We start from the raw sequence: 23,161 nt of genomic DNA, 5'->3' as shown, positions 1-23,161 counted from the left end.
TCATGTCGGAGCAGTGCGCTCCGACATGACATGCGAACCCGGCACACGCAGAAGTGTGAACCGGGTCTCACTGTGCAGTGCAGCTGAGGCTGCAGAGAAAGGGACTGTGGAAGCTCTGTTTCCAGTCCCTTTCTCCCTGTTTAGAGTAGTGATCGACTGATATTGTTTTTTTATTGCTGATACCAATATTTTGGTCATCGCGTATCGGTATCAGCCGATATCGGCCGATATTTTCGTACATTTAAAAAACATTTTTATTTTATTTTTTTAACGTTACAGGTACTGTTGTGGAGGGATCTGGGAGTCTAAAAGACCCCAAACCCCTCCACTGCACTTAAAAGCATTAAAAATGCCAAGTTTGGCTGTTTTGAATGCTCACATTTTTTTAATCTGGCGCCGAGTACCCGAAACTTCCGGAAATTATGTCATGACATCACTTGCGGGTTTTTGCATGGAAACCCGATCAGAGCCGAATGCGGCTTTGATAGGGTCTTCTGCGGCCATGCAGGCTGGCTGCAGCGACCACGGAAGTTGACAGGAGGGGGGGGGGGGAGGGTAAGCATAATAAATGTTTGCTTTTGCATTTTTAGAGGATCTTCTGCCATATTGACACCAACAATGGGGCATTATTCCTCTCACTGACACCAACAATGGGGCACTATTCCTCCAACTGACACCAACAATGGGGTACTATTCCTCTCACTGACATCAACAATGGGGTACTATTCCTCTCACTGACACCAACAATGGGGCACCATTCCTTCCACTGACCCCAACAATGGGATACTATTCCTCCCACTGATACCAACAATGGGGAACTATTCCTCCCACTGACACCAACAATGGGGTACTATTCCTCTCACTGACAACAATGGGGTACTATTCCTCTCACTGACACCAACAATGGGGCACCATTCCTCCCACTGACCCCAACAATGGGGTACTATTCCTCCCACTGACCCCAACAATGGGGTACTATTCCTCTCACTGACACCAACAATGGGGCACTATTCCTCTCACTGACACCAACAATGGGGCACTATTCCTTCTGCTAAATGCTAATACCAATAATGGGGCACTATTCCTCCCACTGACCCCAACAATGGGGCACTATTCCTCTCACTGACACCAACAATGGGGCACTATTCCTCTCACTGACACCAACAATGGGGCACTATTGATCTTTTATTGAAAAGAATCAAGCAACAAATTTTATACAAAAGTACATGCATTCCAGGTGTAATAACGAACTACTAAGCTAACTAAAAAAAGTGTATCCAAACAAAAGCCCCCACCAGTATTGAATGCTCCATACACCCACTCAGCATAACCCAGCCTGGAGAGGAAAGGAACACTGAGGATCCCCCGCCCCACTTGTTTGTATACCTCTATGTTAAAAGGGCAACGAAGCAGAAAATAGTCTCCTCCTCACCTGTACATTCCTCCCGAGGACAACCACGATCCATCCCACTGCAGAATTTCAAATTGCCCCGAACATGGAGCCTCCCGTCCCGGGGGACTCTAGCCAAATTAATCAGTCTTATCCCTTTCCTCAAAATTGGACCTGGGCAATCCCTTAAGGACAGTGGGTCATGAAAGATTTCGCTCAAGACTCGGCTCATTAGGACTTTCCTCGGAGCAGATCTGAGATCTTCAGCCGACAGTCGCCACTGCCGCAGCAACTTCAGACATGGAGCGACATAGGCTGGAAGCTGACCACGATGACCCCTGAGATTCTTCACTTGGCCACCTTCTTCCCAAAGTCGCAGAAAAGGCCTAAACCAAGATCTAAACATGCATGCCCATCCAGGAGGTTCCACTGCAAGCATACTACCAATTTTAAACTTGAGAAATAGCAGTGAAAAGAAAAGAAAGGGGTTGACCATACCTAAGCCACCCTCCCTCCTGGACAGATAGGTGACATTCCTCTTGATGAGGTTCAGCCTGATCCCCAACAGCATCTGGCAGAACACACTATAGATCCTGGTAAAAGAAACACTATAGATCCTAGCATAGAGAGACACTGGCAAGATGCAGACAAAGCTGACATACAAGAAAATCGGTATCAGGTTAGTCTTAATCAGAGCAACCCTTTTCCTAAAAGATAAATTCCATCTCTTCCAGCTGACCACCTTAGTATTGGCAACTTTCAGCCTGCCTTCCCAGTTTTTGAGGCCATAATCGCCGGGTCCAAATTCAATGCCTAATATTTTAATTTTTTCCTGGGGCACTGGAAAGGTGTCCGGGAGATCAAACTCCTCACCTTCCTTTCCCATCCAGAAAACTTCACTCTTTTCCTGATTGATCTTGGAGCACCACAATGTCAGAGAGACCACCTCCTCCGCTTCATCTGCCCCAGTGACAATCACTGACACATCATCTGCATAGGCAACAACCCTTAAAGGCGGCTCACCCGGGACTCCCACTGGTACCCCACACAACATGCTGCTCTCTAAAGTCCTGATGAAGGGGTCGATTGCAAACACATAGAGCAGGGGACTCAGGGGACAACCCTGGTGCACCCCAGAGCCAACCTCAAAGGACTGTCCAACCCAAGCATTAACAAGAGGGAAGCTTTCTGCCCCCTTATACAAGACTTTTAACCAATCGACAAAACCAACCGGCAGACTGTACTTACTAAAGAGCAACCACAGGTACTCATGGTTGACACGATCGAAAGCCTTTGCCTTATCCAATACCAGTAAATACTTTCCCCAGCCTGCAGCCCTGCCCTGCTCCAAGGCCTCCAGCACAGCTAAAACCGATGTGTAGGTGCTCCTACCCTGGATCGAACAGTGTTGATGGTGAGAAAGCAAAGACTCTGCTACTGTCGATAGGCGCCAGAAAAGTATCTTCGCCAGCACCTTTCTATTGACATTGAGAAGGCTGATGGGGAACCAATTCTCAATCATTGAAGGATCTTTACCTTTTGAAAGAAGAATCACAGCTGAGTGTCTCATGGAAGGGGGAAGCATCCCCTCAGCAAGACAACTGTTAAAAACCTCTACCAAATGTGGGGCCAGAATAGACTTAAAGACTTTGTAAAACTCAGCTGTCAGACCATCTGGTCCAGGTGACTTTTAGATGGCAAGCTGTTCAATTGCCCTCATCACCTCTTCAACTGTGATCTCTTCTGTCAAATTCATCAAAGGGACATCTCCACCATTTATACCTGGAGTAGAGTCCAAAAAGCTTTCGATCTTGTCTCGGTCAAGCTCTTTCCTCCCAAGAAATTCAGCATAAAAAGACCTCACGACCTCTAGGATCCCTGACCTAAACTTTGTCAAGGAACCTGTACTATCCTTAAGGCCAACAACTGTTTTAACAGCTACACCTTGTTTGCAGTTCTGGTAAGGGTCAGGTGAGTGGTATTTCCCATAGTCCCGCTCCAGATCCAAAGAGGTATGCCGGTCATATTGACACTTCCTGAGGAGGATTTTCACTTCAGAGATTGCCCCAGGATCTCCTCCTCTCGAGACAAGAATATCCAGCTTCCTCTGCAAACGTTGGTAGGTCATGTATCTAAACAGTTTTTTATTGGCTAGGCCCCTGAAGAATCCAGCAATCCTCTTTTTGGTCAGCTCCCACCACTCAGCCTTGCTGCTACAAAAGTCTAGGATGGTCACCTGTGCCTGAAAGAATTCCTCAAAGGATTGTCTAACATGTTCTTCCTCAAGGAGTGTCGAATTTAATCGCCAGATGCCCTTGCCCCTCTGAGGGAAGTCTGAAGCATTCAAGACCACCGATAGCATACAGTGATCAGAGAACTCAACTGCCTGCACCACTGGGGGTGAGAAAGCAGAGGCCTCCTTCAAAAAAAAACTATCTATCCTACTCTGACTACTACCTCGATGAAAGGTGAACCCTGTGTCATCCGGAAGGTGCTTAATGTGCACATCCACAAGACCAGCATCCCTAACCATACTATTTAAAAAAACGCTATCATATCCCAGCTTGACTTTGAAGTCCTTCCTGTCCTTGGGCCTAGTCACAGTATTAAAGTCACCTCCAAAAACCACTTGCCGGCATGTAAAAAGAAATGGCTTGATCCTTGTAAAAAGGCATTTCCTGTCCCACTTTGTGTGCGGCCCATAAACATTAATTAGGCGCAGGTCCTGCCCTCCCACAAGGACGTCTAAGACCATACATCTCCCAATTTCCACCTCAATAACCCGCCAGACAGTTACCATGTCGGATTTGAACAACACCGCCACACCGCCGTAAGGCTCGGCCGCAAGAGACCAGTAAGATGGACCATACCTCCACTCTCTCTTGGCAATATGAATATCTGCCAAGGAGGTGAGCCTAGTCTCTTGCAAAAATAAAATGTCAGCATCTAATTGGCTGAACAAAAAGAAGGCCATAGAACGAGCTCTTACTGACTTATTACTGGCGACATTTATTGTCACCACTTTTAACGGAGGGGGAACCGCCATTTGGGTTATTGGGTGGATTGCTTCTTAGCTCCCCTCTGCTGCTCATCACCAGAAGCCTCTCTCTTTCTTGAGGCCTCCTCCAACTCCATTTCTTAGTCTGAATTTTGCTCCGAAGAAGCTCCACATGAGGAGATATCCCAAGTGGAAGCCCTAGAATGGTTGAGGACGGGCACTGGGGCTTCCTGTCCCTGTTCCGTCCTCACCGCCTGTCTCTTCAGCCTCACAACCCTCCTTCTCTCCTCCAGGTACTGCAGGTCAGATTCCGAGATATTTTCATCTCTTGCTTTTTTCTTCAAAGTCTTCGCAGAAGACTTCTTTACAGAAGAAGCAGCAGCACCCTTTTTGGCACATTCCACCACTCCTGGTGGGGGGAACCTTCCCTTAAGTCAGACCTAGGAGGGGAAGACACATGGGGCAAGACTGATTCAGGGGGCACAGACTTGGAAGGTTCTGACAAAAGAGGAGCGGGTACAGTAGGCTGGGGGGACACAGAGACAGCCACAGAAAGAATACCTACAGACACAGGAGGGTTGGCCACAGAAACTGGGGAGGGATCCTGAACAGGAAGAGGGGAGTCAGTTACCGCAGAGGAGGATGGTACACCAGGGGCCTCATCCTCCAACCTGTCCAGCCTCAACAGTTCATCTATTACCTCCTTCTCCATATTGTGCCAGGCCTCCGGACATCGGCTGTAGGGGTGGCCAAGGCGCAGGCACAGGTTGCACCTTATCGCCTGGGTGCAGTCCCTGGCCACATGACCCTGTCCCTGACATACCGAACATATTAATGCTGAACAGGAGGAGCTAAAATGCCCCTTTTCTCCACAGCGGTGACATAGCTTTGGCTGACCAGGATAGAAAATAGTCATCCTATCCCTCCCTATGAAAGCCGAGGAGGGCAGGTGACGGACAACATTTCCATCCCTGGCCAACCTGACCGTTACTGACCAACCCCCAGTCCAGATGCCACGTTCATCAAGGATTTTATTTGGCCTTGTCAAAACCTCACCATAGTTCCTTAACCAGACCTCTAAGTCTCGTTAGTGAGGATGATGGTTATTTTTTTAACAGTTGATCTTTGTGAAACAGCAACTGATGCCAGACCTTCCCATTCGGGTCTTGACCTGCACCGAGCCTCATATCGCTCCCACAACAGGTCAAGACCCTCCGGCCTGGTGAAGCTGATTGTGTACTCCCGGATCCCAGCTACGTGTATTAGTGTAAAAAGGTCTTTTGCCCCAAAGCCCATCTCCAAAATCATATCTACCACCACTCGCTGTGCTGGAGGGACTGCACCACCTTCCCATTTAAGAATAACCACATTACGCCTTGGACCCCCAGCAGAAACCAGAGACCCAAGACCAGAACCAGGGGTGCTCAAAATGGCAGTTTGTGGTGGAAAACTCTGCTTGGCAGCAGGGTTCCTATTTGGCTGCAGCCCTGGCTTAATAATATTACCAGGTGCAGAGCGTACCATCTGAGCAAATGAAGGCTCATCAGGGCCAAGGCCCCACACTGATGTAACTTTAGCCGGTACATTACTATTATTATTATTATCATTATTATTAACTGCTTGTACTGAGCCAGCAGGATTGTCCATTACACACATATTGTTAGGATGGTCCATCACACCTGAAATGGAAGAATCGTTACAAACACCATTCATTATCACATTTTCTGCTGTAGTACCACAGGTGTCCTGATGCTGCACTGTAGAGTCCTGAACAACAGTTGTGACTGGACAAACAGCCTTGGGCTCAGCAAAAGGAGGGTTAATGGGTTGTTCTGGCTCTTGTAGTTCCTCTGTTGAAATGTCATTTTTTAAATGCAATCTTTCCTGAGAGGAAACATCAGCAGCCAAAGTATTGCTGGATAAATAATTACCAGCCTGGGTGTCATTGGGCAAACCATTAGTATTAGTCAAGGTGTCAAATGGCACAAAATAGTTTTATCAATCACTTGGGGCTTGATAGGTTTTACCTTATCAGGCACACTATCAGGTAAGTTCTCCTCACCAAACACCAGCTGATCCTCCCGTATTGGAGACTCCATTGCCTGGATCACTTTCAGCGTGCCTCCTGAGCCCTGAGAAGACAATGGGCTGCTTACCTCACCTTGGGGGGGGGGCGGGGGGCAGGGGGGCAGAACTGGGGGTCTCCTCCTCCACCTCCATCTTTGCCATCCTTGCAAATCTCCGGGCATTGCAAAACTTCTCCTTGAAAGGCCCATCTCTGCCTTCCATCATGGCCACAATGGTTTCCTGGTGTTGAGCCGAACCTTAGCCAATTGGATTTCTGTTTCCATAGATCCACGGTTGCGGCTGTACAAACCTTCACGCTGCTTTTGCAGACGCTTCAACTCCGCTCTGAGTTTGTAGAGCTGGTCTCTCTCCCTATTCAGGACCTTGATCCCGGCCACCACTCGCTCCCGAATGGACTCAGCATCCTCATCCTCACCAGGGGCAGAGAGATCCCCAGCCATGGCTTGTCAAGGAGCAGGCATGTCATCCATCCAAGTAGGGGATGGCTGAGAGCCTCCAGCAGGAGAGGCCCCGCTGGCCTCCATGGCCTCCCCAGAAAGGAGCCAGGAGGACTGGGAGAGATTTTTACCAGACTCCCTTCTCACACAGATCACCTGCAGCAGCTTCAGACACACAGCAAGAGATCCTCCCTGCAGCCACACCCGAAGCTGAATGATGAGAAACTGTTCCTCCCACTGACACCAATGATGGGGCACTATTCCTCACACTGACACCAATAATGGGGCACTATTCCTTCCACTGATACCAACAATGGGGCACTATTTCCACTGACACCAACAATGAGGCCCTATTCCTTCCACTGACCCCAACAATGGGGCACTATTTCCACTGACACCAACAATGAGGCACTATTCCTCCCACTGACCCCAACAATGGGACACTATTCCTCCCACTAATACCAATGATGGGGCACTATTCCTCCCACTCAGACTTGTATAAAGTACTCGAAATTTCTACTTGAGTAAAAGTACAAGTGCTCGATCAAAAAGTGACTTGAGTAGAAGTGGAAGTGCTCGCAGAAAAAGTTACTTAAGTAGAAGTACTAAAGTATTCAACATTTTTTTTACTTAAGTATTGCAAGTAGTTTTTTCAAAAAATTTGCTACTTAAGTACTAAAAGTAAAAAGTACCAGTAGTTTTGAAAAAAAAAATTCTACTCAAGTACTGAAAGTAGAAGTACAAGTACTGTGTTATGTAGTTATTAAAGAAAGAAGTCAAAAGTTTGAACATCATATTGTTTTTTATTATTTCAAATGATTTATTCAAATGATTAACCTGTGTTTTTTAGCAGTTTCTTGATGCACTTTAAGCGCTGTAGCACCATTTATTTGTTTGTTTCATATTTTCTTTTTATTGGAAAGATTTGGTATAGCAGCTTTTATTATACACAGCCTTTATTTTCGTATGCGCTGATTTACAAATTACATTATACACATTTTTTTGAGCTTTATGCAACCTGCCATCTACTGTTCTAGCAGTGGTAATTTTTTTAAAAGTAACGAGTAACTATGCAGCACAAAAAAAAAATACTTGAGTAGAAGTATCGAAATCATCGAAAAAATGTAGTGAAGTAAAAGTAGAAGTAGGAGAAAAAAATTCTACTCTAGGAAAGTACAGATACCGCATTTCGGTACTTAAGTACAGTACTTAAGTAGTTCTACTTCGTTACTATACATTTCTGCTCCCACTGACTCCAACAATGAGGCACTATTCCTCTGGCTAATACCAATGACGGGGCACAATTCCTCCCACTGACACCAACAATGGGGTATTATTCCTTCCACTGGTACCAACAATGGGACACTATTCCTCCTAATACCAATGATGGGGCACTATTTCTTCTACTGATACCAACAATGGGGCACTACTACTTCTTCAACTGACACCAACAATGGGGTATTATTCCTCCTGCTAATACCAATGATGGGGCATTATTCCTTCCATTGATATCAAATATGGGGCACTACTCCTCCAACTGACACCAACAATGGGACACAATTCCTCCCACTGACACCAACAATGGGGCACTACTCCTTCCACTGACACCAACAATGGGGCACTACTCCTCCCACTGACACCAACAATGGGGCACAACTCCTCCCACTGACACCAACTATGGGACACAATTCCTCCCACTGACATCAACATTGGGCCCCTATTCCTTTCTCTGACACCAACAATGGGGCACTATTCCTCTCACTGACACCAACAATGGGGCACTTTTCTTCCCACTGACACCAACAATGGGGCACTTTCTTCCCACTGACACCAACAATGGGGCACTTTTCCTCCCACTAATACTAGTGCAATTGTCACTTGAGCAGGAAGTGAAGAGAAATCTTTCTAAAGGATAGCAGTAAAAACCTGACAGGGGCCAACCCAATCCCCCAGACTAGGAAGAGAGAAACAATTCCTAAAGCACCCCAGGTCTTCCTAGCATCTATAGGAACACAAGCCCAGGACACCCCATTGCACATTCAGGCCAAGGGAATTACTCATGGTTACCTAAATCCCTAGCCGGACTTGCACCTCACAATGCACAATGGGTGTAAACAACTTATTTCTTCTCTCCCACCCTAACACACTGAATGTAAACAGGGAAAGCATAGACACAATGTGGGGCCATACCCACATCTACTGTACACCATGCCTTCCTAGGGGGGCCATTACCTCTTTACAAAGCTTGTTCATTTGTGTTGTCACCCAAACCTGATTCTATGCTTTCCCAACCTGTACACACATAAAGTACGCACAATAACATTTATGGAATAAAAATGAACCTGACAGAGGTTCTAGCCTTTCTCATTATACTTAATCACTTAACCATTTCTGGACTGGAAGGTTTAACCCCCCTTCCTAACCAGGCCATTTTGTGCTATACGGCACTGCATTTATTTAACTGACAATTGCGTGGTCGTGAAACGATGTACTTAAATAAAATCAATGTCCTTTTTTCCCCACAAATAGAGCTTTCTTTTGGTGGTATTTGATCACCTGTGCGATTTTAATTTTTTGCGCTATAAACAAAAAAAGAGCGCCAATTCTGAAAAAAAAAAAAACAACTATATTTTTTACTTTCTGTTATAAAACACAGCCAATAAAAAAACTTAAAGGCCCCTTTCACAAGGTCCGCATTCCGTTGCGGACTGTGCTCTGCTCAGCGGGGATCGATCCGCAGATCCCCGCTGAGCCGGCGGATGACAGCTCCATCTCCGCACACAAAGTTCTTCATCAATTTACGCCAATATGTATTCTGCTACTAATTTTTGGTAAAAAAAAAAAAAAAAAAAAAACAGTGTAGTACCCTACAGGTAGGTGCTGTAAGTTAGAGGGGACCACTTCGGAAGAGGTTCTGGGATCCAGTGTCAGCTAGCTGTAAAGGGGGTACCTAGGTTGAGGACCCTGAAGTTACAGAGGGGGTACATAGTCAGTGGACCCTGAAGAGTTCAAGGTCAAAGGGGTCATGCCCAACTGCAGGTGACCCCTTTGACCTTGAACTCTTCAGGGTCCACTGACTATGTACCCCCTCTGTAACTTCAGGGTCCTCAACATAGGTACCCCCTTTACAGCTAGCTGACACTGGATCCCCAAACCTCTTCCGGAGTGGTCCCCTCAGAACCTCTTCCGGAGTGGTCCCCTCTAACTTCAGGCAGACCCCCAGGGGCAATCCACAGTACTCACGACCTGTGTTGGCTTTCCTGGGACTGGACCCCTCTTACTCTCCGCAGGCTCTCGGCACACCGGATCCCTTCAGGTCAACTCAGCATTCTCTGGATACGCAGGCGACACCCCGAGATATCCACCTTCCTCAGACAGGAGGAGAGACAGCTGCACTCTCCCTCCTGGGACTCTGCTCCCGCCAAAGAGCAGAGTCCCAGTTGTACTGCACCTCTGTACTGAATTGTACAGAGAGTGTCAGTTCAAGTTACAGTCATAAAGAATTCTACACCATACTACCTCAAGCCAGGCAAGGCGGGGGGAAAGTAACCAGTGACTTTTGCAGTACAACAGTACCAGAAGTTCTACAGTTCTCAGTCCTGGGTCTTCTGGACCACAAGTCGAGGATTCAGCACATCCATTGTTCTACAGAGTGTTCTCAGTGTTAGTGAGCGGTGGCTGGCGCCGGCTGGCGTCCAGGAAGCACCGACGGGCATTTTTCAGAAGCAAAGTCCCAAGTGCAATTAGTTGGAACCTAAAGGAGTATCCCACTCATTCCCTTCTCCCATCCCCTTAAATTCAATAAAAACCACAAACAAAGATGCCGGAGTTGTCGCTGCTTCAGTTCTCACACCCAGGGTCGCAGCTCACATGGGCTAGAGAGGTTACAGGTACTGATGGCAGACCCACATCAGGCCATAGGCCTGGAAAACGTGCTACACCAATAAGCGTATATTCATTGGTTTGCACAAGCGTTATAGAGTCTACAAACAATGCAATATTTTTATGGAATTTTTTCTTTTTACTAGTAATGGCGGTGGTCAGCGTTTTTTAGTGGGACTGCGATATTGTAGTGGACAAATCGGACCCCTAACTGACACTTTTTGGGGACCAGTGACATTACTACAGTGATCAGTGCTAAAACAAATGCACTGTCACTGTACTAATGACACTGGCAGGCAAGGGGTTAACATCAGGGGCCATCAAATGGTTAAGTGTGTCCCTGGGGATGCTTTCTAACTGTGGGGGGGATTACACTAATGGGGGGAAGACAGAGATCCTGGTTCCCGCTTAGCAGGAACACAAGATCTCCATCTAGTCCCCTTGCAGAACGATGATCTGCCTCGTTTACATAAGCAGATCGCTGTTCTGCCTCTCCCAGGAATGATAACAGGTGGCCAGCGGACATCGGACCTGCCGGACCCGTTGATTGACATCCCTGCTAGCCAATCATGGAGTGATGGTGCCTCTGGTGGCGCAATGGCGCCATCTAATCTAGTGGCTATTGAACAAAACGACACACAGGTACGTTGTTTCATGCAATAGCGCCACTTTGCAGTAGTATACAGTGCCTTGCGAAAGTATTCGGCCCCCTTCAACTTTGTGACCTTTTGCCACATTTCAGGCTTCAAACATAAAGATATAAAACTGTAATTTTTTGTGAAGAATCAACAACAAGTGGGACACAATCATGAAGTGGAACGAAATTTATTAGATATTTCAAACTTTTTTAACAGATAAAAAACTGAAAAATTGGGCGTGCAAAATTATTCAGCCCCCTTACGTTAATACTTTGTAGCGCCACCTTTTGCTGCAATTACAGCTGTAAGTCGCTTGGGGTATGTCTCTATCAGTTTTGCACATCAAGAGACTGAAATTTTTGCCCATTCCTCCTTGCAAAACAGCTCGAGCTCAGTGAGGTTGGATGGAGAACATTTGTGAACAGCAGTTTTCAGTTCTTTCCACAGATTCTCGATTAGATTCAGGTCTGGACTTTGGCTTGGCCATTCTAACACCTGGATATGTTTATTTGTGAACCATTCCATTGTAGATTTTGCTTTATGTTTTGGATCATTGTCTTGTTGGAACACAAATCTCCGTCCCAGTCTCAGGTCTTTTGCAGACTCCATCAGGTTTTCTTCCAGAATGGTCTTGTATTTGGCTCCATACATCTTCCAATCAATTTTAACCATCTTCCCTGTCCCTGCTGAAGAAAAGCAGGCCCAAACCATGATGCTGCCACCACCATGTTTGACAGTGGGGATGGTGTGTTCAGGGTGATGAGCTGTGTTGCTTTTACGTCAAACATAATGTTTTGCATTGTTGCCAAAAAGTTTGATTTTGGTTTCATCTGACCAGAGAACCTTCTTCCACATGTTTGGTGTGTCTCCCAGGTGGCTTGTGGCAAACTTTAAACGACACTTTTTATGGATATCTTTAAGAAATGGCTTTCTTCTTGCCACTCTTCCATAAAGGCCAGATTTGTGCAGTATACTACTGATTGTTGTCCTATGGACAGAGTCTCCCACCTCAGCTGTAGATCTCTGCTGTTCATCCAGAGTGATCATGGGCCTCTTGGCTGCATCTCTGATCAGTCTTCTCCTTGTATGAGCTGAAAGTTTAGAGGGACGGCCAGGTCTTCGTAGATTTGCAGTGGTCTGATACTCCTTCCATTTCAATATTATCGCTTGCACAGTGCTCCTTGGGATGTTTAAAGCTTGGGAAATCTTTTTGTATCCAAATCCGGCTTTAAACTTCTCCACAACAGTATCTCGGACCTGCCTAGTGTGTTCCTTGTTCTTCATGATGCTCTCTGCGCTTTAAACGGACCTCTGAGACTATCACAGTGCAGGTGCATTTATACGGAGACTTGATTACACACAGGTGGATTCTATTTATCATCATTAGTCATTTAGGTCAACATTGGATCATTCAGAGATCCTCGCTGAACTTCTGGAGAGAGTTTGCTGCACTGAAAGTAAAGGGGCTGAATAATTTTGCACGCCCAATTTTTCAGTTTTTTATTTGTTAACAAAGTTTGAAATATCCAATAAATTTCTTTCCACTTCATGATTGTGTCCCACTTGTTGATTCTTCACAAAACATTACAGTTTTATATCTTTATGTTTGAAGCCTAAAATGTGGCAAAAGGTCGCAAAGTTCAAGGGGGCCGAATTCTTTCGCAAGGCACTGTATATGGGACGACTGGTTAGCAAGTGGTTAGGGTCCGCCCCATAGCAGTTTTACTGCTGCAGGGTGGCACCTCTGCGGTGGATCACGTGTGTATATATATATATATATATATATATACTGTACATACATGATCCAACCCTTCCGGTTAGGGGGCGCGCATGCGCACTCCTGCCGGCTCGCTCCTGCTGTGATTATACACAGTGGGAGCCTATTGGCGGGTACTGCGGACCCAGTGCCTTCTGGCACCCATCAATCATCAGGCAGAGGGTCAGAAAGGTGGTCTGCCTATGTAAACAAGGCAGATCTCCATTCTGGGATGGAATTTATGTCCCTGCAAAGCAGGGAATAATTTCCATCTTTTCCCCTAGTAAAAGCACCTCCCACACTGTAATAAAACACTGGCTAGGCACACAGTTAACCCTTTGATCGACCCTGATGTTAACCCCTTCTCAGCCAGTGTCATTAGTACAGTGACAGTGCATATTTTTTAGCACTGATCACTGTATTAGGCCTGGTTCACACCTATGCAGGTTGCAGTTTGCATATTCAAGGTGTATTTTGCATTTTTCAAAACACATTTTAAATACATTGAAGTCTATAAAACCAAAAATCCAACCTGTTGGTCTCTGGCCCTTTCTGTAAAATGCACAGATGTGAACGTGACCCATAGGAAATTATGTAACATAGACTGTAGCGTGTTTCTGCAAAACTGATAACAAGTAAACAAATGCATAGGTCTTGCCCAGGCCTTAGACTCGGTTCACACTGAGGCGGCTTCAAAGCCACCCGACTCTGAAGCCGCCCCCTGTAGCGCGACTTCAGCGTGGCTTGCAAATGACTTTTTTAATAGAAATCAATGCAAGCCGCTCCAAAGTCGTCCCCAAGTAGTGCAGGAACCTTTTTCTAAGTCGGAGCAACTTGAGCCGCTCTGATTAGAACGGTTCCATTGCACTGAATGGAGCGCGACTTGTCAGGCGACTAAGTCATCTGACAAGTCGCCCCAGTGTGAACCGGCTTTTAGTGTCACTGGTCCCCAAAATGTGTCAAAAGTATCAGTTAGTGTCCGAATGTCTGCTGCAATATAGTCCCGCTCAGGGGCGGACTGACCATTAGGGCACTCGGGCACTGCCCGAGGGCCCGGGGCTAGTAGGGGGCCCCATGAAAGGCTCCTGGCACCTACCTTCCAAAGCATCTGTGATGATCCCGGAGCCCAGTGCCAGAACAAGTTCCAGCGCTGAGCTCCGGTAACTGGCCTGACAGAGACACACTAGCGTGGGCACTCAGGACACCTTCCCTGCATCTCTTTCAGGGTGCCTGGGCTCCCTTACGCAGCGATCGTCCCTCTGCAGCAGCTGACACTTACATCTCTCCCCCAACTGATGCCTGCACAGTACACAGAGCTCACCAAGGATCCTCCTCCACGGCTCTGAAGTACACAGACAGGGGGAGGAGGAGTAGCCGGGGAGGAGGGACATTAACTTCAAGAGCTGCACTGATTATCTGAGGTATGTACTGTACATAGTTTATGGATACGGAAGGGGGACAGATAACAAGGATGCACATATGGAGAAGTGATGGGGGCAGGGGCATATGCTAGGGGGATGCTTTTGGAGGGGGGATGACTTGTGCTAGAAGGTGAGGAGGTGGTGTGAGGGGAATTTCAACTCTGACCTCTCCCCTCCAAATGCACCCCCCAGCACATGTTCTCTAACTGCCCCTTCTCCCCAAATCAAAGAGGTGCAGATTGCCACTCATCCCAAGACCCCCTCTCTCCTCATCCCAGGGCCCCTCTCTCCTCATCCCAGGACCCCTCTCTCCTCATCCCAGGACCCCTCTCTCCTCATCCCAGGACCCCTCTCTCCTCATCCCAGGACCCCCTCTCTCCTCATCCCAGGGCCCCTCTCTCCTCATCCCAGGACCCCTCTCTCCTCATCCCAGGACCCCCTCTCTCCTCATCCCAGGACCCCCTCTCTCCTCATCCCAGGGCCCCTCTCTCCTCATCCCAGGACCCCCTCTCTCCTCATCCCAGGACCCCCTCTCTCCTCATCCCAGGACCCCCTCTCTCCTCATCCCAGGACCCCTCTCTCCTCATCCCAGGACCCCCTCTCTCCTCATCCCAGGACCCCCTCTCTCCTCATCCCAGGGCCCCTCTCTCCTCATCCCAGGACCCCTCTCTCCTCATCCCAGGACCCCCTCTCTCCTCATCCCAGGACCCCCTCTCTCCTCATCCCAGGGCCCCTCTCTCCTCATCCCAGGACCCCCTCTCTCCTCATCCCAGGACCCCCTCTCTCCTCATCCCAGGACCCCCTCTCTCCTCATCCCAGGACCCCCTCTCTCCTCATCCCAGGGCCCCTCTCTCCTCATCCCAGGACCCCCTCTCTCCTCATCCCAGGACCCCCTCTCTCCTCATCCCAGGACCCCCTCTCTCCTCATCCCAGGACCTCCATCTCCTCATCCCAGGACCCCCTCTCTCCTCATCCCAGGGCCCCTCTCTCCTCATCCCAGGACCCCTCTCTCCTCATCCCAGGACTCCCATCTCCTCATCCCAGGACCCCCTCTCTCCTCATCCCAGGGCCCCTCTCTCCTCATCCCAGGACCCCCATCTCCTCATCCCAGGACCCCCTATCTCCTCATCCCAGAACCCCCATCTCCTCATCCCAGGACCCCCTCTCTCCTCATCCCAGGACCCCTCTCTCCTCATCCCAGGACCCCCATCTCCTCATCCCAGGACCCCCTCTCTCCTCATCCCAGGGCCCCTCTCTCCTCATCCCAGGACCCCTCTCTCCTCATCCCAGGACCCCCATCTCCTCATCCCAGGACCCCCTCTCTCCTCATCCCAGGGCCCCTCTCTCCTCATCCCAGGACCCCCATCTCCTCATCCCAGGACCCCCTATCTCCTCATCCCAGGACCCCTCTCTCCTCATCCCAGGACCCCCTATCTCCTCATCCCAGGACCCCCTCTCTCCTCATCCCAGGACCCCCTCTCTCCTCATCCCAGGACTCCCTATCTCCTCATCCCAGGACCCCCTCTCTCCTCATCCCAGGACCCCCTCTCTCCTCATCCCAGGACCCCCTCTCTCCTCATCCCAGGGCCCCTCTCTCCTCATCCCAGGACCCCTCTCTCCTCATCCCAGGACCCCCATCTCCTCATCCCAGGACCCCTCTCTCCTCATCCCAGGACCCCCTCTCTCCTCATCCCAGGACCCCTCTCTCCTCATCCCAGGACCCCCTCTCTCCTCATCCCAGGACCCCTCTCTCCTCATCCCAGGACCCCCATCTCCTCATCCCAGGACCCCCTCTCTCCTCATCCCAGGGCCCCTCTCTCCTCATCCCAGGGCCCCTCTCTCCTCATCCCAGGACCCCTCTCTCCTCATCCCAGGACCCCCTCTCTCCTCATCCCAGGGCCCCTCTCTCCTCATCCCAGGACCCCTATCTCCTCATCCCAGGACCCCCTCTCTCCTCATCCCAGGACCCCCTCTCTCCTCATCCCAGGACCCCTATCTCCTCATCCCAGGACCCCCATCTCCTCATCCCAGGACCCCCATCTCCTCATCCCAGGGCCCCTCTCTCCTCATCCCAGGACCCCTCTCTCCTCATCCCAGGACCCCCCTCTCTGCTCTCATCCCAGGACCCCCTCTCTCCTCATCCCAGGGCCCCCTCTCTGCTCTCATCCCATGGCCCCCTCTTTGCTCTCATCCTATGGCCCCCTCTCTGCTCTCATCCCAGGACCCCCTCTCTGCTCTCATCCCAGGACCCCCTCTCTGCTCTCATCCCAGGACCCCCTCTCTGCTCTCATCCCAGGACCCCCTCTCTGCTCTCATCCCAGGGCCCCCTCTCTGCTCTCATCCTATGGCCCCCTCTCTGCTCTCATCCCAGGACCCCCTCTCTGCTCTCATCCCAGGACCGCCTCTCTGCTCTCATCCCAGGACCCCCTCAATGCTCTCATCCCAGGGGTCTCTCTCAGCTCTCATCCCAGGACCCCCACTCTGCTCTCATCCCAGGACCCCCCTCTCTGCTCTCATCCCAGGGGTCTCTCTCAGCTCTCATCCCAGGACCCCCTCTCTGCTCTCATCCCAGGACCCCCTCTCTGCTCTCATCCCAGGACCCCCTCTCTGCTCTCATCTCAGGACCCCCTCTCTGCTCTCATCCCAGGACCCCCTCTCTGCTCTCATCTCAGGACCCCCTCTCTGCTCTCATCCCAGGACCCCCCTCTCTGCTCTCATCCCAGGGGTCTCTCTCAGCTCTCATCCCAGGACCCCCTCTCTGCTCTCATCCCAGGGCCCCCTCTCTGCTCTCATCCCAGGGCCCCCTCTCTGCTCTCATCCTATGGCCCCCTCTCTGCTCTCATCCCAGGACCCCCTCTCTGCTCTCATCCCAGGACCCCCTCTCTGCTCTCATCCCAGGGCCCCCTCTCTGCTCTCATTCCAGGGCCCCCTCTCTGCTCTCATCCCAGGACCGCCTCTCTGCTCTCATCCCAGGACCCCCTCAATGCTCTCATCCCAGGACCCCCTCAATGCTCTCATCCCAGGGGTCTCTCTCAGCTCTCATCCCAGGACCCCCACTCTGCTCTCATCCCAGGACCCCCCTCTCTGCTCTCATCCCAGGGGTCTCTCTCAGCTCTCATCCCAGGACCCCCTCTCTGCTCTCATCCCAGGACCCCCTCTCTGCTCTCATCCCAGGACCCCCTCTCTGCTCTCATCCCAGGACCCCCTCTCTGCTCTCATCTCAGGACCCCCTCTCTGCTCTCATCTCAGGACCCCCTCTCTGCTCTCATCTCAGGACCCCCTCTCTGCTCTCATCCCAGGACCCCCCTCTCTGCTCTCATCCCAGGGGTCTCTCTCAGCTCTCATCCCAGGACCCCCTCTCTGCTCTCATCCCAGGACCCCCTCTCTGCTCTCATCCCAGGGGTCTCTCTCAGCTCTCATCCCAGGACCCCCTCTCTGCTCTCATCCCAGGACCCCCTCTCTGCTCTCATCCCAGGGGTCTCTCTCAGCTCTCATCCCAGGACCCCCTCTCTGCTCTCATCCCAGGACCCCCCTCTCTGCTCTCATCCCAGGGTTCTCTCTCGGCTCTCATCCCAGGACCCCCTCTCTGCTCTCATCCCAGGACCCCCTCTCTGCTCTCATCCCAGGACCCCCTCTCTGCTCTCATCTCAGGACCCCCTCTCTGCTCTCATTCCAGGACCCCCTCTCTGCTCTCATCTCAGGACCCCCTCTCTGCTCTCATCCCAGGGGTCTCTCTCAGCTCTCATCCCAGGACCCCCTCTCTGCTCTCATCCCAGGACCCCCTCTCTGCTCTCATCCCAGGACCCCCTCTCTGCTCTCATCCCATGACCCCCTCTCTGCTCTCATCCCAGGACCCCCTCTCTGCTCTCATCTCAGGACCCCCTCTCTGCTCTCATCCCAGGACCCCCTCTCTGCTCTCATCTCAGGACCCCCTCTCTGCTCTCATCCCAGGACCCCCCTCTCTGCTCTCATCCCAGGGGTCTCTCTCAGCTCTAATCCCAGGACCCCCTCTCTGCTCTCATCTCAGGACCCCCTCTCTGCTCTCATCCCAGGACCCCCCTCTCTGCTCTCATCTCAGGACCCCCTCTCTGCTCTCATCCCTGGACCCCCTCTCTGTTCTCATTCCAGGACCCTCTCTGCTCTCATCCTAAGGCTCCCCCTCTCTGCTCTCATCCCTGGGGCCCCTCTCTGTCCTTATCCCAGGGGTCCTTCTCTGTTCTTATCCCAGGAGCTACTCTCTGTCATTATTCCAAGGGTCACTCTCTGTCTTTATCTCAGGGGTCCCTCTCTGTCCTCATTCAAGGGGTCCCCTTAACACCAACTGTGATAAGGTGTTCAGGACAGGAAGGGCCTGTTTAAATTTGCAGTTTGGGGGCAGGAAAACCTCAGAATTGAGCCCTGTATTTACTCACCCCCACCACACCCCCTTTAACTGCAAGGGCCAGGGGTGTACACATGTTGCAGCCGCATCAGGAATTATATGTCCTGTCACGCTTGGCAGGTGTAGCACCTGCCAAGCATAACTCATTCAAGTGAATGGGGCTGCATTGCAAAGGCTGTGCAACCTTGTGCAGTACAGCAAAAAAAAAGGGTTAAAGTAGGCAATAAGAAGGCGTTGTATTGCCTCCTCATCACCTGCTTCAACTCCTTGAATCACACACTAGCATGCTGAAACTATATGCATTGCACATGGTTGCAGGGTGTTTGCCGAGTGGGCCTCATTCACTTGAATGGGTCACGATAACCCACCAAAAGCAACAGGGGGTTTAACTCCTGCTGCAACATGTGTACTCATGGACATGGACACAGGGGGGCCCCATGATCTCATATTGCCCGGGGGCCCCATGGGTTATCAGTCCGCCCCTGGTCCCGCTATAAGGCTCGATTCACACCTATGCATGTTACTTTTATGATACGATTTGCATTTTTTATGCTTTTTCTGGGGGGGGGGGAATTTGTTGTTGGGCAGATTTAAAAATGCAAATTGCGGCAAAATGGTGGTAAAAATGCACTACATGCTTTTCTGCATCTTCTCCATTGAAGTCTATTGCACCAAACAAGCAGCATTTGGCGTTGAAAAAAGTCCCTGACCCTTTCCAAAAACGCAGAGGCACAAAAATATATTGATGTTGAAAATTACTGCAATAAGCATGAAAAAACGCATTAGTGTGAATTAGGCCCCTTTCACACGAGCGGTTGTTCTGCCGTTGGTTAAAGCATGTTTTGCTATTTTGAAATTCCAACACTCCTGGCACAACGATTACTCACATTTGTACATTGCGATTACTTGCGTTTACATGCAGCTGTGTTTAGCTGCAGTAGTAAATTCTTGCCTTTTGTATAGCAACTGTTTACTTATTTTTTCTTTGTACTGCGATTAGCATCGCTCCTGGACGCAGTACAATCTATTTTTTCTAAACATACAAAATTGTATGAAACGAAACCGCTGCTAAAAGTTGTGTGTGAATAGGGTCATAGGAAAGCATTGTCTCAGTTTAGCTGTGGTAGATCTGTCCGTTACAGAGAGAAAGGCCGGCGGCTAATGTAAACAAAGCCGCCTGTCATTCTTCCTTGTGTAAGAACAGAGATCAAACGGTCCTGCTATGTAGGATCGTAGATCTCTGCTGTTACATGAACAGCCACATCCCTGCACAGTAAGAATCACGCCCCTAGGACACACTTAACTCCTCCTTCTCCAATAAAGTTAACCCCTTCCCTGCCAGTGTCATTTTTACAGTAACAGTGCATATGTATAGCACTGATTACTGTAGTAATGTCACTGGTACCCCCAAAAGTGTCAAAAATGTCAGTCAAGGGTCAAACCAATTAAAATACGCTTATTGCAATTTTTTTTACCAAACATATGTAGCAGAAAACAAATTGGTCTAAAATGTTAAAAAATTTTGATTTTTATATTTTTTTTGGGGGGGAATTTCATTTAAAAAAATGTGAGAAATATTGTTATTTTTTCAAAATTTTCGCTCTTTTTTTGTTTATAGCGCAAAAAGTAAAAATCGCACAGGTGATCAAATACCACCAAAAGAAAGCTCTGATTGTGGGAAAAAAAGAATGTCAATTTCATTTGGGTACAGCGTCGCATGACTGTGCAATTATCCATTAAAGTCACGCAGTGCCGAATCGCAAAATACCCCCTGGTCAGATAGGGGGTAAAATCTTCCGGGGCTTAAGCGGTTAACCACTTTACCACAGGAGGATTTTGCTGTCTTACGTCCAGGCCACTTTTTGTGATTCGGCACTGTGCGACTTTAACTGACAATTGCGCGGTCGTGCGACGCCGTACCCAAACGAAATTTACGTTCTTTTTTTCCCACAAACAGAGCTTTCTTTTGGTGGTATTTTATCACCTGTGTGATTTTTACTTTTTGCAATATAAACAAAAAAAGAGCGTAAATTTCGAAAAAATAACAATATTTTTCACATTTTTTTATATGAATTCCCCCCCCCCCCCCAAAAAATATAAAAATCAAATGTTTTTTACATTTTTGGCCAATTTGTTTTCTGCTGCCTATGCTTGGTAAAAAAAATCACAATAAGCGTATTTTGATTGGTTTGCGCAAAAGTTATTGCGTCTACTAACTAAGGGAAAGATTTCTGTCATTTTTGGTGTTTTTTTTTTTAACGAGTAATGGCGGCGATCTGCAATTTTTTTTGCGGGACTGCGACATTGCGGTGGACAGATCGCACCCTTGACTGACATTTTTGACACTTTTAGGGGTACCGGTGACATTACTGCAGTAATCAGTGCTATAAATATGCACTGTTACTGTAAAAATGACACTGGCAGGGAAGGGGTTAATTTTATTGGAGAGGGAGGGGTTAATGTATGCCTGGTGCTTACTAACGTGTGTGGGGGGAGCTATGCTGAACCCTGCAATCTGTCACTGTTTGTCACTTAGGAGATCCGCCCGCTTTGTTTACACAAGCGGGCGGATCTCCAAACTTGATTCCCCGACGATCGGGGAAGAGCAGCGGCGATCGCCGCTGCTCCTCCCCTGGCCCGACTCCCACTGTGACTGAAAACAGCGGAAGCGAGCGCTGCCCACAAGGGGAGGAGTCCAGCGACGTAGGTCTACGTCGCTGGACGGAATCGAGCCACTTTGTCGCAATACAGTCAGCGTGACTGGTCGGCAAGTGGTTAAGGAGGTAAATCCTTCCGGTCTAGAACTGGTTAATCTGATCACTGGTTGATTATAAGGAGACATAGGTCCATAGGTTGATTATAAGGAGACAAGAGCAATTAAGCATCATTCTTGGTAAAGGTAAAAAATGTAGAACGGAAACAATTTTAGAGTTTGAGGCTCCATGCACACTGGGCTTAAAAAAATGCTGGTTCCGTTGGCAGAAAAAAACGCCCATTCAGACCATTTATGGTACATAGTTTAGACGAGTTTAGGAGAGATCCTTTGTGTTTTTTCTGCCAGAAAGCTCCAAACAGAAACGCAAACCAGAAGGGTTCTTTTTTTCCTGCCTATAAACGTTGTGCTTATAATATGCCTGTAATCGTCCTAATGCGCATGGACACATCGGAGAACACTGAGCTGGTTCTACAGGCAAAACGCTAAACTCTTGTAGTAGCAGCGATTTTTAGGCCAGTATGCATGGAGCCTAAAAGTAAGCAAAAAGAACAGGAAAAGAAAAATGAAACGGACTACATACCTCCAAGTCCTCATTTTCCGGAGGTGGCATGACCTCTTTCTTCTCAGTAGGGTCCATAGTGTCTCAAGAATTGTCCTACAGGCCTGTCACTTTACAGATGCTTCCTTAGTACATTGCTGACTTTACTTTCCATCCTACTTTCCATCCTACTTTCCATTATCTTCATGACATTACTCATCACTGCTATCTTAGCATCACACCTCGAAAATTTCTAGCCAATGGAAATATTTGCCTTCCTTCTGTTGGACTTGTTCCGTGCTCATCAACTTCTTGTACCTCGGAGATTACATACTACAAACGACAGCCAAGTTACTGGCAGCTCACATGGTCCGCTCTCCTCCGATGTCTCTCATCTTTTACAGTTTCACAGAGGAAACCACAAATTTATCTGCTGTGAGGAAGTGAGCCAGTGTAGGAGGTGTCAGGGCCTGCATATAGCTAGCGGCGGAAGGTCCCTTTAATGGTTTAACCCCTGATGGTCGACCCGTGGGAATCATAGAAACCAATGGCCGTTTTATTATGTAATAATGATTACGTTAGAAATAGAACATCAAGAATGAGACCGCAGAGGTACAAAGCTAGTATCCGGGAAAAAAAAATTTAACCACTTGCCGACCGTATAACTTCCATTCACAGCAGCTAAGTGACTCTGCTGTGCCAGATCACATACCTAGTACGTGATCTGACACTTCCAGGTAGGGGGGCGTGATTATACACAGCGGGAGCTGATTTGCAGGTACCACGGACTCAATGTCCACCGGCACCCGCCGATTGTTAGGCAGAGAGCCAGAAAGGCGGTCTGCCTATGTACACAAGGCAGATCGCTGTTCTGACAGGAGGGAAGGCATGGATTCTGTGTCTCTGCAAAGCAGGA

The 23,161-nt window shown here is 49.0% G+C and overlaps 1 protein-coding gene across 1 annotated transcript in view; it reads right to left on the bottom strand.

Annotated features, from left to right (window-relative positions):
• Positions 1-22,639, bottom strand: part of UNC13D (unc-13 homolog D) — a 162,921-nt gene extending 140,282 nt beyond the window's left edge. Inside the window, exon 1 of the mRNA XM_082271700.1 lies at positions 22,288-22,639. Within this exon, the coding sequence (XP_082127826.1) occupies positions 22,288-22,344 (57 nt within the window). The 5' untranslated portion in view covers positions 22,345-22,639. The remainder of the gene's footprint in view (positions 1-22,287) is intronic.
• Between the last annotated feature and the right edge of the window lie 522 nt (positions 22,640-23,161).

The sequence above is a fragment of the Pelophylax lessonae genome (assembly GCF_965119305.1).
Source record: "Pelophylax lessonae genome assembly, chromosome: 11".
Classification (NCBI taxonomy): Eukaryota; Metazoa; Chordata; class Amphibia; order Anura; family Ranidae; genus Pelophylax; species Pelophylax lessonae.
Note: the sequence above shows the minus strand (reverse complement) of the source record. Positions and strands in the feature narration are given on the sequence as shown.